Here is a 17,784-nt window from a genome sequence, read left to right on the forward strand (position 1 = left end):
CTGGGTCGCAAACACTAAGCACATTAATATCTTCTTAATGATAATAATCATTATGGCATAAGCACCCTCCCCAAAGTGGGAAGGCTCGCCGAATGTGCCAGAGTAGAATCGTCGTTAAGGTAAAAAAAAAAAAAAAAAAAAAAAAAAAAAAAGCTGAGATGAAATGACTCTTTTAATGGGCAGCATCTTACAGCCACCAGGATAATGCAGACACTAATGTAATAATGTGATAATGAGATACTCCGAAGTCATTAGGGAGACCAAAAACTCAATGAAACCAGTTTGAATGAATAAATAAAATCTGTGCTTGAACTGGAGTTGACACAACTTCCACTGCAGTAGCAAATCATATGTATAGATACATACTGCCAGCTTCTACAGCCTCGACTACTTTATAAATAAATGATTTAAGTTGTACAAATTCTTTAAGAGTACCTTTCTTCTAGCCCTTCCTGGGTTAATGCAGTACTTTAACAGCGTGTCTACCCATGCCTTTGAATCAGTACGTTGGTGCGTTTCCCATATACTTGCCTCATTTAATATAACTGTCAGTGTTCACCTATCATAGGCCATTATCTGTCTCATCCGCGTTCATTATTGAAGCTAATGATCTGTTGTCCTCTCTGCTCCCCATTGAAGGAGGACTACATTAAAAGTCTCTTATTAACTTAATTAGTAATTATAAATGTTAAAGATTAATCAGAGAGTGAGTGGCTTAAGGTTTGCGTCTCTAGGCGGTCGCCGGGACAAATGGAGAGACAAAGAGGCCATGTCGCTTCAGTGTTCATACTCCAATGTCACGCTGGAAATGGAACGAGACATGTGAGAAAAGTTCAAGTGTGAGCATTTTACCTCTAATGAATGTCACGTGTGTTTTATCACTGGGAAAAGACGCAAATACGACGAAGTATTTTGTGAAAACAGAAAATGTCTGATAATGCATTGTGGTTATGTGATTAAAGTAACAAGTCTTACACGCACATAAATAATGTTGTTTCCTTTCTATAATCTACAAACACTACTAGAGTGGATATAATGCTGTTACAGGAAGCAGCATTTAATATGGTAACCTATGATGCATGCAGTACTCACATTATCTCTTTCTAACAAGATGGAAATAGATCCCCTTAATTAAATCCTGGGTGTACACTAATTCCATACTAAATCTGCACCTCTCTGACAATTCCACATCAGCAGCCCTGTGCACTCCAGTAAACATATAAGCACTGATATCAACATTAACGCTTAATAACTTATAAAGCTTTCATCCAGGGAGTTCCTGTGTGGTTTCCATTAATGTGGAGGGAGTTGGGGGGGGGGGATCGCCTAGGACCATCTCCCTGTTTTCCGGAGCATGTTGATGCTCAAACCGGGGGGGGGGGGGGGGGGGTGTTGGTGCAGTGGGTGCAGGAGGAAGGAGGAAGACGAGGAGGAACTTAAGCTGTTCTGAGTTGTGGAACGATAGGGATACAAATTACCATAGCTGCCTGAACTTCAAACATGTTTGTAAGAGATTTACCACACTTGTCTTTGACTAAAAATTCAGGCTCAAAGTTAACAAAGCACAGAGAAACTAATACCTGATTTATTTAAAGAAAAGTAAAGATATTAGAATAAACAATAACAGGGATCCATTTCTTAGCTCTGAGCTCTGCCCTTTCTCTTTTAGAGGAGAAATGGCGGCACTTTGACTGTTGAGCAGGGAGTCATATCACACAAGACACACAGAGTGAGGTGATGGTGGGGGGCTGGCCGGTGGCCCGCAGCACCTGAAACCTATTAGAGAGCTTTGGAACATTCCACAGGGTTCTTCCACTTTGGCCAGAGGGCATCGTAAAGGTCCTCGCAGAGAGGGTCGGAGCAACTCAGACGCTGACAAAAACACCCAGCAAGGTGAAACAGTAAAACTAGAGTCAGACATGGTAGAGCCTGACATCAAAGTCAAGTATATATATATATATATATATATATATATATATATATATATATATATATATATATGATGGTGGTGATGTTTGTGTTGTTATTAAGAAAACATGTTGCTTCTACCAGGTCGCTAACCCCGCGTCCCTGCTGAAATATAAAATGTGGTCCAAGAGGCAATAAAAACATTTTCTGCACCTCGATTTACAAGGCTTTTGTCTTCATAAAGAAACACTATGATTAAAACATTTACCCCTGGCAAGCCAAGCAAAAGTTTTATCAACTTTTTATCAAATGGTTTGCCATCTGGACTTAAAACAGTAGGGGCCCAATAGTGCGCTGACACTAAAAACAAACATGCATAAACACACACAAGCTGCTGCCAAATTTCTTGGAGATAGCCTTATCTACCCCGCAATGTGTGTATATATGTGTTTTAGTGGTACCAAGGCCCATCTCTTTGGCTGGATCTGTGTCCATGCCTCAGTGTTATGCTCACTGGGTTTAACTCTATGGGTGTCTGTGGCCTCTCCTCTGGCCGCCCGTGTCCATTTGCTCTGCGGGTATGGCAGGCCTAAGCTGACAGATGGCCGCCCCTCTCCATTCCGCTCCAGAGTAACACAGTAACTGGTTTTTCCTCCGCCGTTGACCTTGCCACAGCCAGCCAGCAATCCAGGCTGGCACTCGGCCTGTCGAACAGGAGGGTAATGAAGTCCAGCGCTGCTCACATGATTATTAAGGCTTTGACGCTGGGGGGCCTTTCAGAACCCTATCCCCTCCCCTCTCCTCCCTCGTCTGCCATTCACACCGCCAAACTTCGATGAGGATAGTCATTCGTTACTTGGTACTTTGGAAAACCACAACTGTGCTCCATAAAGAGAGTTTTAACTTTTTTAGGACGATCTTTACAATTAGTTTGTATTCTCAAACAAACCGCTTAAAACCTATTCAGCATACTTAATGTAAATCATCAGAAAAACGTTGGAACTCTTTTTCTATTCAGTGGTATATGAAAGCTACTTGTGTTCCAGCATTGCATGTCATTCCTAAAACACACCAAGTAACAGCCTCTACACAAAGTTAGATCAAATCTGTCACACTTCTATTGGTGCTGACAACCTCTAAAAGCAATGCAGCGCACTACTTTGCTCCCACTGTAATTCTCCCTTACCACAAGCATCTCTAGGCACGCTTGGAACCCGGGTGCCATCAGGGCCGAGCTGGGATTTGAGAGGTGTAGGTTGCAGCTCTGACCTTTACAACGGCAGGACTGTCTGTTTGCACTTCGCCCATGAGCCCCCCTCCAGTCAGACTACTAAGCAACCCCATCAGACCAGGGGGGCGCATGCACCTACGGCCTTTGTGACATCTCAGAGACCGTGGGGAGGTGAAGTAATGCAGAGGTTAATTCTGATCATCCAGTATTTATGGGCTTTGCTTCAGAACAAGGGTTGGCATTAACACTCTAAAGGAGACATCCCTCCTGTATATCAATAAAACATCGGCAGAGGCACAGGAAGAGCCTACCTTTATTCAGGTCACCAAAGTGGATATACATAGAAGGAGTTTAAAATTAAACCATTCAATACTACTTGGATGATGATTTCAAATTGAAGTATAAAAATGTTACACTTACAAAAAATCTGAATTTAATTGGAATTCCATACATTAGAATGATTGACTTAACATATGAAAACAGTTTGACCAATCTATGAGAGGAGTTTGCCCCAAATCGCCATGGTGACACCAACCTACCAATTGCGATGCAGTAAGGGGCAGCAAGTGTTCGCACCGAGTTTGTACAAACAGGCTGTATGAACTGAGAGCATCAGATATTTTCTCACATGTTGGCCTAGTCTGTGAAGTGTGGGGAAATGTCAGGAAAATCAATAGATAAGGACCACATCAGACTTAGCTTGTCTGGCCTAGCAACAGAGCATCCCCATGGTGATGTCAATTACCTCTGCTTTACAACAAAAACACCGGGAAGAGCAAAACCGTCTCTGCAATGCTGTAAAACTTTTAATGCTGTCTCCTGGTTACATTGAGGAATTTGTAAGAAAGTTCTTTTTTTCCGGTTTCAACACAGACAGGTAGGTAACACAGTGAAGGTGAGAAGCTTATTTATAATTTTCTTTTTCTTTCTTGCAGCTCACTCTGATTTCTATTCTCCTCATGGACGCCACATTAGTCAGGGAGAGGTATAATGTAACGAGCAGTAAGGTGCGCATAATTGCATATTAGCAGCAACACACTTGGCTGCACGGGAGGTGACTGCGCTAACGAACAGAAAGGCGTTATTAATCACCAATTAATAAAAGCAGGCAGATATCACACTCGGTATAAGGCATGCATGGTTTCCTTTGTTTCCACTGGCTGGTCCAATCCTGTTCTCTTATTTATTTCATAAGATTGATCCTGTTCCTGTGCCGTGTTGTCTATCGAGTTCTGACTCTGATCTAGCCCCCTAGGAGTCAAATGAGGAGTGTTTGGCCGTGTTTGTTAGCAGATTACATGTGTATGTGCTCTATGAAATGGAGGGAACACCATCAGACACACATAATCAAAGATGATTATAGGAAAAGTAACAAAGAATGGAAGTACCATATTCTGTTTATGAAAACAGTACTAATTGTCGCAATAAATGAGCTGCCACCAAGACAGAGACAGTAATGGAAACCATGTAATCTGTACACACTGGCCTTGTTGCTCTAGCATCCCAAGACCAGAAAAAATGTGTCCAGGGCTCTTAGTGATGAAACAAACACAGATTTCAGCTTCAAATACTTTTACATTGTGCTTCCTGCCCGTTCCCTCACTAACAGCCAATGCTGTATTTTTTGCCAGGTTGGAACATGGTTTATATGAAAATGTGAAAGCTACAGAGAGATACAGAGGAAAATGGAGAGACAGCGAACAGAGAGGGGGGAAAGGAGAATGAGAGAACAGAGAGGGGGAGGAGAAACTAGAGGAGAGCTAAAGGCCTCTCACTTGCTCTCCTCTCCAGCTCTGTAACGGCCCACAGTGCCTGCTTCACACAGAGCGGCCAGCTGTACAGCAAATGTGCCTTTCCCTCTCCGCCCCCAAACCTTTCCACCCCTCTAGTGCCCCCCTCCACCTGGGCCGACCAGGCCACCGGCTCCTCTCTGTGAGAGGAGGCTCCTCCCTGACTTGGCTTCAAGCTCAGTGCTGTCACCAACCCAAAAAGTCTGTAGAGGTGACCCCAAAAAACACTTTTCTGGTATGTGGTTTGGTTTGTTTGTTTACAATTGTCCTTCTGAGCACTGCCACCTTGGCAGTAGTTGTTTGGAACGGACAGAAGTGAGAAGAAAATTGGATTGAAAGCAGATATAACAGAGAAGCAAAAAAACCCTTTCACCTTTAAAATCCTTTAAGACAGAGCCCACGCTTCAAAACATGTCAGGGCTCTGAAAATCCTCATAGGGACATTTGAAACAGAGCGATAAATGGGCCAAACGTGCCCCCCATGAGGCTCCAAATGTCATAGTTTACAGTGGGGTCAAAGTGAAGCAATGGGGCGGCATGATGTCATGCTGATAAAACCAAACAGGCTTTGTGTCAATGAAAGACCTTCAACGGTCCTCTTAAAAAGACGGACGACTTTATTAAAGCACTGTGGTTTTAAAAATATTTTCCAATGCAATTACTACTGCTCAAGATGGCAAACCAAACTGAAGGACAGATTTGTTTTCTAATCTCAAAGAAAAATACAAATAAGAGGTTTGATAGTGACGGCGGCAGCTGAAAGCTGTATAAATCTGTGTGTCTCTGGAGAAAAATCGGACACCCTCGATTCTGTAAGTGAGCCATGCCAAAAAAACTCTAAACTAAAGAGTGGCCAGCTGTCTTCTGGCCTGCTATTAAATTGCTCCTTGGATGGTGGCGATATCATTTTTTTCTCCATAGGAGTATCACACCAGGTCCCCAAACAGAGCGACCAGCTGTACAGCAAATGTGTACTGATCCATCTGGGCCCTAGCAGGCTGCAGCCGCCATCTTAAAACACGTGGGGCTGTTCATAGGCTTGGCTGGGGCTGGTCTGAAACACACCCTTCTCCACCCATGGCCATCTCTTTCCCTTTCATTTACCTCTATTATCATAGTAAATGTTGAGTAGATGTGCACCGGAGCTTTACTTTACCCTAGAACCCCGTCTACATCTGAATGTAATATCTATGCATCAAAATGTGCTGGCAGTTGTACAGAGGAGACAGCCACGAGCACCGATGGGTGGAGGCTGAGTTCACTTGGTTAAGGGAGACTATTGTATTACAAAGACAGCTAATATGGACTTGTCTGGGTGAGACAGGCTCAGGTTTTTTTGTTCCATACACTTAGCACTATGGTTATGTCACGGCACATCACTATATATAGAGTTATCAGTGTGAACTGACACCATGGAGCGGGGCATGGATGAAAACAACACCCCTATGAATCCAGCGTCTGCTCCATTACCTACGCTAATAACGCTGACAGCTGAGCGGAGATGACCCCAGCCCCCTGTTTCCCCTCTCCTGTGCAGATGGCCATTAAAAGGAGAAAGTGTCCCTTTTTCAGTAGAGAATGTATTTAGAGCTTTTCCAAATGAGGGTTTTTTTTCTGTGTTTTTGGCCCAAAATGACTTTCCAGTGATAACAGGCTGGGTTGAATTAAAACAAATTCGATCTTCAAAGAGACAAGCTATATTAAACCACAAGATCACCATTACCGTGTAGCACAAATAATCTGATGCATATAGAGCTTTTCAGTAGTTGATTCAGTTATTTGATTCAGTTTTCCTTTGGTTTCTTTGTTCTACACAATGCAGTCACTTCTGGATAACTTTATCTTTCTACCAAATTTCCATTATGATGAGTTGTGTTTTGTCCATATTTTAGAGATCAAAAAACAAATGCATCTAACAGAAACCCTTTTGAGGAGTCTGATGAAACCCCTGATCATGTTGAATACAAAGCAACAGCATATCAGAGAAGTAAGACATCAGACAATAACCCAATCACCTATCCTCCTGTTATCTTAAGCTGTCTGAATTCCACTATTATGGGGAAACTGTGTGCTTGTGTGGCTGACAGACATAAAATAACCAGTAGGGGGGTTTGTTTTCTACCCTCCCAGTGTGTTCCGTGCCTGCCTTTGCGAGAGAAAGGACTAATGCTGGCATGGTACTGTATTAGGCACCCCCAGTAGAATAGTAGGTGAGCAGATCGCAAAGATGAATACAAAATACACACCTACACACTCTCAGCTCGTCTCTCTCCTTTGCAAATACACCGAAGCATCAAAATCACAAATCACATGCTTCTGATTGTTTATGCACAAACAGTGGGTCCCTGATAGAATTGCCTACCGGTCCTGATAGAATTGCCCACCGTGTTTAAATTCACCTGCGCCTAGAAGCGTGTCCCAAACAGAGAGGCGGTTTGGTTCCAGATCAATGAGTCTCTCTCCCACTGAAGACAACAGATAATGCAGTGTAATGAAAGAGCCGCCAAACGAGCTGAATAAATGAATGAATAAAGGAACATGAGACCGGAATTCAGACGCCTACTTACTGCAGGCAAAAAAACCCCCTGTTTTCCAATTGTCTGTTTTCAACAAATTATTCTGACTGCATACAAATGACAAACAAAAGTAAAGACATTCGCAGAGGTTAGTTTCAAAACAGCACTCACTGTTTAGGACTCTTGTGACAGAAGATGACAAATTTGAAATCATTTTGTGATACAAAATGTAATAAAACCAAATAAAACCAATATTTTTTTCAGTTGATTTGACGTCCTTAAATGCAGAGACCATGAAAGTATTGTATCGAATATTAAATATTAAGATCTCAGTTATCTGAACAGACTTCTTCAGTGAAAAAGCACAATATACAAAAATAAATATTGTAAAATGTGGAGATTTTTAATATCTTTGAATATTTAAAATGTTCAAATTTAAAATGAAATGAATTGTGTTTTGGTATTTAGATAATTCAATAGTCTGTATGTTCCCACTACTTCAAACTACCATCATTCACAGTGGTTTGAAGTGGAGAGATTCTGCTCCACAAGCATGCACACTTTATATATCATTCACATGCATGGGGAAATGATGGGATTATAAACGCACAACACTGGGGATGCAGTAGATGGTCAAAATATTAAAATAATTCCACCTATTTGGTGATGTGATCCAGACACTTGTGAGCCTGAATGAGACAGGGTCAAATATTTCATTACATATATCACATTCGTCCTGAGTATATGATTCATCTTGAAAGTATTAAAAAACTAGGTATGATTTTTTTTTTTTTTATTGAGAACCATTAAATACTTTTTTGATGAAAATCCTGTTCAATTTGCCTAATGAGTTGTATTTCATATTGATGACGGTCTTGGAAAGTCATTCCCTCCAACATATTAATCACACACCTAAATCAAATGTATGCTACATTCTACTAATACTTTGGGAAATGTAGAAATAAATATTTAAAATAATAGTAGACATGCACTGTTTTAATGACATTGTTTTAGGAGTGCAGCAGAGACCATAATGAGTGTAACAAAAAGAGTTATGTCCTACCCAGCATGTGGTTGGCCACGTGAACCTGGATGTCCCATTCACTGTAGAACACCATCTGACATTTGATGCACTGGTATGTCTTCTTCTGTAAGTTAGACCAAGACCAAGGGATAATAACTATGGTCAATTCTAAATAAAAAATAATTTTACAAACTTGAAATCTCTTTAAGTCACTTAAAAAAAGGAATGCAGAACATTCTCAATACAACACTCAACAATACCTCTTCAGTTTGTGAAGGACTGGCTCTGGGCATGGGAGAAACCTGAGGGGTCTTGAGGTGCCCACTGTTGCTGTCCCCAGCCTGTTCCCGGTGTACTGTCTGGATATGGTTTTGCAACTCTGCTTCAGACTCAAACTTCACATTACAGCTTGAGCACCGTGTCTTGGCAGCTGATAATGAAGATGTAGAAGAGGATGAAGAGGATGAGGAGACAGTTTTGCCTTTTCCATCTCCAGGACTGAGACTCTCCCCCTGAATCCATGCGGCTGTAGTTGTTGCCGGAGTGGTGGCTCCCCCATGCTGCTGCTGTTGCCTTCCTCCATTTACTGTTGGACTTGAGCTCTTGGAGCCAGCTGCTGTCACACAGGATGCACAGAGTCCATAAGGCAGTCCGTTGATATCCAGCTTCACCAGGTCTTGCTTAGACCTGAAATCTTTCAGGCAAGAGGCGCACTTGAAAGGTTTTTGGATATGGTGTTGCTGCTGGTTATGAGAAATAACATTGCTGCGACCAATGGGTTGGTTGGAGGACATAGTGCCTGTCTTTTGCATGTGGAAGGTACCATGGATCTTGAGTTCCAATGTTGAGGTGACTGTCTGCATGCATACCACACAGCGGAAACCTGTGAGGGAGTTCCTCAGGTCAGGGTGCATTTGGCAGTGCTCAAGGAAGTCCTCTTCACACTGCAGTGGCATCTTACAGATGCGGCAGCTGCCTGTGTCCAGACTCTTACTATGCGTGACCTTGTGTTCAGTCAGAGTGAGCAGGGAAGGGAAGCGCTCCCCACAGATTGGACACATGTAGTGTTTGACAGGCCCAAGGTGGGTCTGCATATGTTCCCTCAACCCAGCCTCAGAAAAGAAGGTGCGGGAGCAAACATTGCACTTGTGATTCCCTTTGATCATTTCAGCTTTCCTCTTTACCATGGCGCTCTCACCAGGACGGATATTGTGGTCCCTCAACTGATGGTTAGTAAGGAGTGAATCCATGGTATAAGACGCTCCACAGATGTCGCAACTATACATAGGGTCTGCAGTGTCAATCTCTTCCTCACTTCCATCATGGCTGTTGTGGGACTCCACCACAGATCCTCCTGCTGCCACTGGACCATGGCTGTTAGTTAGGAGACTTTGAAGCTCAACATCCTCTTTAGGCTGGCCATCACTGATGGTTGAGCCATTAGCACCACAGTTCTGTGTCTTTCCATCAAACACACAGTGTTTCTCTCTCAAATGCTTCTCTAAAAGTACAATGGCGTGGAAGGCCTTACTGCAGAAGCGACAGTTATACTTCTTGCTGTGAGTGGTGATGTGGCACTGCAGCTCCACCTCTGTGCCAAAGGACTCCCCACAGAATATGCATCGATGAGCACGGCCCTGGTTTTCCAGGTGGCTGTGCTTAACATGGAGCTGTAAGTCAGTCTCATGTCTGAAGTCCCAGTTGCATGAGGTGCAGCGATACACCTTCTTTTCATTGCTGTGCTTTACAGCCAGGTGAAGCTGGGTAGATACCTTTGAGTCAAAGACCTCTTGACACAAAGTGCAGCGAAAGAACACGAAGGTATGCATGTCCAGCAGATGTTTCTGCAGATCATCCACTGAAGTGAACTGCTTGTCACAGCTTTCGCAGATGTAATAAGTGGAGGTTATAGTGAAGTGAATGGTCACATGCTTCAGCAGGGACTCCTGGTTTGGGAACTCTTTGTTGCATTGTGGGCATGTGAGTTGAGGTTGCAGGCCATCCAGATGAGTTTTTAGGTGAGTCTGGAAAAGGTCTAAACTGGTATACTTGGCTCCACACTGGTTACATATGAACTCATTGCAATTGCGTGTGGCTGAGCTGCCTTGTTTCAGCATAGCAGTTTGATCAATAGATATTGGAGAAGAGGGGCTGAGGGTGCGCAGAGATTTCTTTCCATTGTTGATATAGTTCAATGCCAATGGGATGTTTTTGTGATTTTCCTTGATGTGCTTGTTGAGCTTCAGAACACTGTTAAATATAGGGGAATTGGTGCAGTAAGAACAGGAGTACACCTCTACTATAGACTCCTTCGGAGTTACAGCCATAGGGGAGTCAAAACGCAGGCTTCCCCCATCACAGTGGGTCTGACGAACATGCTCCTCTAAGGTTGTCTCTGTCAAGAACCCCATGAAGCACTGGGGACAGAAGAAGGCATTGCTCTCTTTAGCCACAGGACTGGGAAAGCCATGGGAGCAGCGGATGTGTTCTTGGAGGGCATTGAGGTCGCTTAAAACCTCGGGGCAGAAGTTACACTGAAGGAGGGCATCCGGCAAGCTGGCCAACAGTGCAGCATGGTCTTCTGCATTGTGGACCTGCTTGAGATGTTCATTAAGATTTAGTAAAGAAGGCAGAACCTCCAAACAAAACTGGCAGGTATGAGCCTGCTCTGGCTTGTCCAGATGCATGGTACGCAAGTGAATTTGAAGCACAGCCAAGCTGGAGAACACTTGCTTGTTGCAATAGATGCAACTGTAGGAGACTTTAGGCTGTTTGGAGGAACGCCCTCCCATGTCTGATGTGTTCTGAGCAGCCCTTTTTCTCCTTCCCCTTGCCTTGGGGACAGGTGGAGCAGATTCCACCATTGTGGAGCTGTCAACAGAGAGGTTTGAGTCAGGGGTGGTGCTAGATACAGAGGTGTAGCCAACAGTCAGCAAGGAAGGGCTGTTGCTGTGGTTACTAGATTCTGGTAGCTGGTGAATGTCCATGTGAGCGTAGAGATCCTCAACAGACAGAAAGTGCTCAGAGCAGATAGTACAGTTGTGGCCCTTTCTGTCTCGGCTGTGGGCCTGGTCAATGTGGGTTAACAGGGTGCCCTCATCACTGAAGGGCTCATGGCAGTAGATGCACTGCAGGGTGGCACCCAGGCCTCCATCCTCTGATGGAGAGCACTCAGGATGGCACTCAGCAATGTGCCTTTGGAGGTCTTCTGGGACATCAAAGCCCTCCTCACAACGGCTGCACTTGCGGGTTTCTTTCAGATTCCATTCATTAGTTCTAGAAAGGCCTGAACTGCTGCCATCTTTGCCCCTTTCATGAACTTGCATGTGGCCGTGGAGAGAGCTAGAGGAAAGGAAGCCTCGGCGGCACACAGGGCACTTGTGGGGTTTGTTAGAGGCGTGAGTTTTCATGTGGATTTTGAGGTGATCGCTGCGGGAGAAGGCAGAGTCACATTCCCCACAGTGGTACTTTTTATCCCCGGTGTGTAGCTTTACGTGTCGATCTCGGCTTCGCTTGTGCTTGAACAGTCGGCTGCAAAAGGTACAGCTGAATGGGAGTTTGTCACCGTGGCTCTGTTCGTGACGCTTGAGAAAGCTTAAGCGGCTGAAGGACTTGTCACAGAACTGACATGGATATGGCAGGCCAGGGCCTCCTTCATCCTCGCCAAAATCATAGTCCTCACAGTGTCCTGGAGAAGTCTGATCCTTACTGGAGGGAGATGATGCTGGCCATGAATATGATGGGTCATCCTCAAGATCAGCACTGTCTGGACAAGGAGACAGAAAGAGGGAAAAGAGAGAAACGAGGGAGTTAGAGGGCTGTTTTAAAATACAATATTAGCAACTAAAGTTGTCTCCCTTTTCTGAATAGAAAAGGTGGGCCACTGTAGTGTTGTTTGTCATAGTAATTATAAGGTTCAAGTGTATCAAATCAAAAGTCTTTGCAACCTAGATATTTCTTTCTTCAGCAGAAACAATGCCTCTTGTTAGGTGTTATCTTGAAAGTTACATTTGAATATGCAATTTAAAGTATAATTAGGGAACAGTATAAGTGGGAATACTTCTGATACAATTAACCTTGTATGTGGCCGTGTAATGGCTTAGCCCACTGTGACTCAAAACACAATCTCCCTGACATTTAAAGCCAACACGAGACAATTTGTGTACTTTAGGATGTAAGCACAGCATGAGGTAAATTAGAACATTTCTATTATTCCTGAACAATTGCTAGCATATATTTGAAAAACAAGAACCCTTGAAATGACCTTAAAACAAGCAACGACAACAAAAAAGGAAAGAAGTTCTCAAGACTGAATAAGATAAAATTTTACATTTAGACTAGAGTTCTGCAAAGACTTTAGGAATCCTGCACAGTAAAACAGATGATTTTAATATAACATAGGCCTTTCAGACAGCAGTCAGTCGATATCAAATAAAAGAATAAGCATTATTATCACATTTTTCTATAAGGTCTGTAATTAATTGTGAGGCAAGTGATACTAGATGTACGAATGTGCCACATGCGGATGCTGGGGAGGTGGTAAGGAGGGAAAAGAGGAGACAGGAAAACAAATAGGGGAAAACAACTGAGTAGCTAACGATCTCACTCAAGGACAAGCAGGTGCAGAGAATGATCAAGGAACACCAGTCAACAGACAATGGAGATCCCATTTGTTCTACAAAAACTTTAAAGTGTCCCTTTTCAAATCTTCTTTGCTGACATTCCATTCCAATGGTTCACCGTACAGTGATATGAATGGAAAACACAGAACACAGCTTTCCTCCAGTTCAAAAGGTGACAGACCACTTCTTCCCGCTGCCGAATTCTAAGTGCTGTGAACTTCCTTACCTAAATAAAACAACGTAATCCCAACCCCTTTAGAGAAAAAAACTGTGTCAAAAGGCCAAAACTTGGAATGGGAAAAACAAAAGGAAACTGCAAAGATTTATGAGAGGGACTTAGGAAAAGCATGAGCTCTTTCCAGGATCCAACCTCTGTACTCCCTTTCAGCTGACAAATCTAAGTCTCTCTCTCCCCCCAACTTTCTGTTGTTTTTGCTGGGAGATCTGCCCTTTGTCAGGATATCATGCCCTCTCTGAGCACTTACCCCCATCAGGCCTATCTTCAGGAAACAGATGGGGTCGGAGGCCATTCCCTTGCCCCCCCAAACTGCTGAAAGCTGCACATTGAGAGCCCACCTCCACACCGTGGCCCTCCCGGAAACCTCCCACCCCTGGCAAGGCGCCCACTCTGCACACACATCTCACTCAAGGAGCAAACCTTGTTGATTTACTTGCTATATCTCTCATCCATGTCTCAATGTTTTTTCTCCATTTCTCTCTGGTTTGAGGGAGGCTGGGTGACTCAGTGCTATGCCCTCCTCCACAGAGGGGGCGGATCTGCCCTCTCTCATACTGCCTCCCAGGGTACAGGAGAAGAAGACAGTGCAAGAAGAATGACCCCTGCCGATGCCTTACAGTCAAACATATTGGCTTCGAGACAAAAGTATAAAACAAACAAATAAATGGACAAGTATACAAGGCTAAATTAAATTCTACAGTCTTAAATGAGGATGCCTTCGCCTTGAGACAATACTGAGCTGCCAGGACAACCTGGTTTTGATTTGTTTATTTGATGTATATTATTTATTTAGTGCCTTTACTCCAATAACACACATGTATAACTCTGTATCTTTGGGGGACAAGTAGTGGGAGTTGAAAACATTGCTTTAGGTCTAGCAGATTGATTATAGAGAATGGAAAACAGCTCTGTTAATGTACTTTTCATGATACATGAGAGAAGCTACTGTGTTATAAAACATATTATATTATGCGATACATTTTTTTGTCATTTGCCTCTGTTGATATTATACTAGTCTGACTTAAATGTGATAGATAAATAGGCTATAAACCTCAAAATTCTGTGTCCCCTCTTCTTTGCTGTGAGCTCGACATCACTAATGAGTGAAACATCAGTGTCTTTCGAGTTAAAATAAAGGTTTTGAATTGAATTGTTAAAAAAAAAAAACAAAAAAAAAAACTGTCGTCTTACTGTGTAGTCCAAAAGTACTGATCATTTTTTTTGTTAAATGAGAAAGATCTTTCAGGGCATTCAGAGGTGAAAACTGTAAAGTCCGGATACAACTGTCCAACATAGTAAAACTTACTCACAAGCACACAGAAATACACACTAAAGAGAATGAGTACACACACTGTGCACTAACTCACAGTAACAAACATACTGTATATGTGAAAGCATAAATGTACACATGGAATACAAAGATACAGAAGCGCAATGGCCGAAACAAGTGTGTGAACAACTATAGATGAAAGAGCAATCTTCCTCAGGAGACCTCAAGAGGAAAGAGAGAGAGAGACTTGTTTTTTTCCTTCTTCACCCAGACAAGAAATGCCCAGGCCTCAGCAGCAGCCTGAGTAAATAAAAGAACGGGCCTTACTTCCCAGTCTCTCGGGCCGGGGGCCTGTGCACGCCAGCATTCTCTGTGCTGCTGCCAAAGGGGATGCTGGGGCCTGAAAAACTACACCCTGCAGCTGAAGGGCTGTCTTTGTTGGTCTGCCAAGGCCTTCCTGAGCATCCTCCAGCCAACAGCCTGTCACGTCCTGGGAGGAAGACCTCCATCTTAAGGCCTGTCCCTCTCTGGGAGTTCTGTCCCTACCCCCTCCCTATTTTTTCTTTTTAAATGTCTCCTATATGGAACAAAACAACCTCATTTGGAGTATTTCTGTAGGTACTGGCATAAAATGTTCCACAGCCATATTTATTACTGAGATATAAATTCAGCTCTAAGCTACAGCAGATGAAAACTTATAAAAAACACAAAATCTTGCCTGTCAAGTCAAAAGAATCAATATATAAAGTTAATAAACAACTGAAAAAGAGCTCCATATAAATGTGTGTTTCTCTTTTCTTGAACTGCAATAGTAACCACTGCAAATTCCTCCTTCACACGCAGCTCTCAGTTTCCTTTAGCAAGTCTGAACTACTCTTTGTGCACCACTTCCTCTATGTTCATTTATAGAACCCTTTCCCAGGGTAAATACTGCTGTTCAAATAATATCCTTAATGCTGGGAACAGGTAAGTTTTCCATTTTTCGACACAGCGCCGGAGCTTCAAACCCCCCAAAGAGCGTGCTGATTAATGCAATTAATGTATTAAAGAATAAGCAAGACATAAACATATATTTTTTAGAGAGCTCATTAATTTACCAGATGACAATGTTTTCCCTTTGGACCTTAATCCATAAGGTGGTGAATATCGTCTCGTTTCCTTAAATGCCAAAAGATACACATCATTTAAAAATAATTATCACATTTGTACTCTATTAAGACAGATACCCCTCGGTCATAGTCTGAAACTTAGCAGGGTTATTGGCTTACTAATTCTGAGCATGATTCCATAATAAATGGCTGGTGAGCTCATCATTGGCACAATCAATAAAATATTCTAACAAAATTAGATTTATTGAAATCTAGTGAATTTTATTTTATTGCACACCATTCTACCAACCAAACTGAGTTTGTTTGGGAGAATTTCCTTCATAATAGAATTTGAGAAAACCTTAATAAGGATTTTGAATAAGACAAGTAGTAAAAGTTCAACTAACTCCACAGTAACACAACAAATGTATTTGGCTCATTGCTAGAATGTTTTGATGTTTACATTTGGCAGGTTCCCCTTATTAACAGAAATAGCTTTTAGGTAAATTGCTATAAAAGTCCATACGCACAGATCTTAACAAAGGCATTCTGTTACTCACTCACTCAGAATCATCTGTGTCTTGACATCACAATGTAAAATCTTTTTACAAACATGAGCACCACTTAGACGTCTACAAATGAAAATCAAACCAAATGTGATTGTGATGTGATTTTTTTTTTTTACAATACGCATGAGCAGCCTAAGAAAATAAATATTTTGTCAGGAAGATAATAAATAATAACAATTCACTAAGCTGACCTTTTACTTTAGTATTGTAAAGTAATTTGTTACCCTAATATTGAAAGGAGGATAAATACATTAACATACTTATCAATAATTTACTTTCTTACTTTAAAAAAGAAAGAAAAAAAAAAAGCCTTTTTTTGGGGGGCAAGTTTTACCAAAAGCTAAATCTTAAAATTGTGCTACTTGACCATGCATTTGTTACTCTATTGTTTTAGGCTGTAATACATCCCCCTGAAACCTTTCATGGACCTTGGTTTGGGAATAGCTCACTGTTGGCACTCAGACCTCCATGTCTGAGGTCCTGGAAGCATTTCAAGATGGCTTATCGCAGTCTGACAGCAACTGAGTACATATCTTCTATTTGGGAAGCCAAACTCTTATCCAGGTCCAGGACCTTATCTTATCAGAAAAGTGTTTTTGCTATCATCTGCCGCTTCTATAGCAAGCTAGACTTTGTTCAAAAGCCATTCCAGTGAAGCAAAGCATGGCCACACTTTCAGCCGCCAAACCTTATCTTCCTGTGTGTTGTAGCAGAGATCTGTTCGTAGTGGTTGTCATAAGAGATGTGTTTGTGTGAGTGTATTTGTGGCACATTGGGGATTGGGGATTCAATGAATAAACAAAAAGCTGACAACTTGTCTGATGTAACACCATGACCCCACTTCATATTCAGAGAGGGGATCTTTTTACAGTTACTCGGAAAAGTAGTGAGCCCGTCCCATGAGACAATGCATGTGTCATCTCAACGCTTTTTCTGTTCTGATGCCCAAATAGCGATGTGTGTCTGAACAACACGCTATCATGTACGGCCCTGTTTGTGACACAACCACTTAAGATCTAATAGAGGAGGTGGTGAAACAACTTTTTACATTAGCAAAGAATCCAATCTCCCTGACAGAGAAGGAGGAAGCAGTGGTCGATTTTTTTTTTGGGACTAACTCCAGTTAGATGAACAAATCACTCAGTTGATTCAGGCCAGAGAACTCAGAGGACATATTGGACTAGGCCCAGTGCTGTGCTTTGCTCACAGTAGTCCTGCTACATCCCTGTTTTAAGACATTAAATCCAGTCAAAATGAAACACTGATAATTCCCAGTAGCTTTTAAAAAAGTGCCAGGTGGCTAGACTTTTTTTTTCCGAATGCAGCTGATTAAAACACAAATAAGCTCAAGTATTAAACAGAGCAGTCATACACAACCTAAGACATAGTATTTTCTTTGTGTGGGTGTGTTTGTAGTGTTTATACTCATGCTGCCTCCCTTCTTCCCTTTTTTTTTTTCCTAAGCAAACACAATATGTTTTTTACACATCACTGAGAAATGTCAGGTCCCTGCCCCCCCTCGCTATAG

The 17,784-nt window shown here is 42.4% G+C and overlaps 1 protein-coding gene across 6 annotated transcripts in view; it reads right to left on the reverse strand.

Annotated features, from left to right (window-relative positions):
- The window catches only part of LOC109985031 (zinc finger protein 521), an 88,562-nt gene that overhangs the window by 37,347 nt on the left and 33,431 nt on the right, over positions 1-17,784 (reverse strand). For 4 of the 6 annotated variants that reach the window (XM_020635264.3, XM_020635256.3, XM_065954090.1 and 1 more), the window contains 3 exons: positions 8,730-12,235; positions 8,509-8,593; positions 8,102-8,134 (listed from right to left, as the gene is read on the reverse strand). In XM_020635264.3, coding sequence (XP_020490920.1) covers positions 8,102-8,134; positions 8,509-8,593; positions 8,730-12,235 — 3,624 coding nt within the window. The remainder of the gene's footprint in view (positions 1-8,101; positions 8,135-8,508; positions 8,594-8,729; positions 12,236-17,784) is intronic. The other 2 variants (XM_065954091.1, XM_020635272.3) reach the window with 2 other exon arrangements.

The sequence above is a fragment of the Labrus bergylta genome, chromosome 4 (genome assembly GCF_963930695.1).
Source record: "Labrus bergylta chromosome 4, fLabBer1.1, whole genome shotgun sequence".
NCBI lineage: Eukaryota > Metazoa > Chordata > Actinopteri > Labriformes > Labridae > Labrus > Labrus bergylta.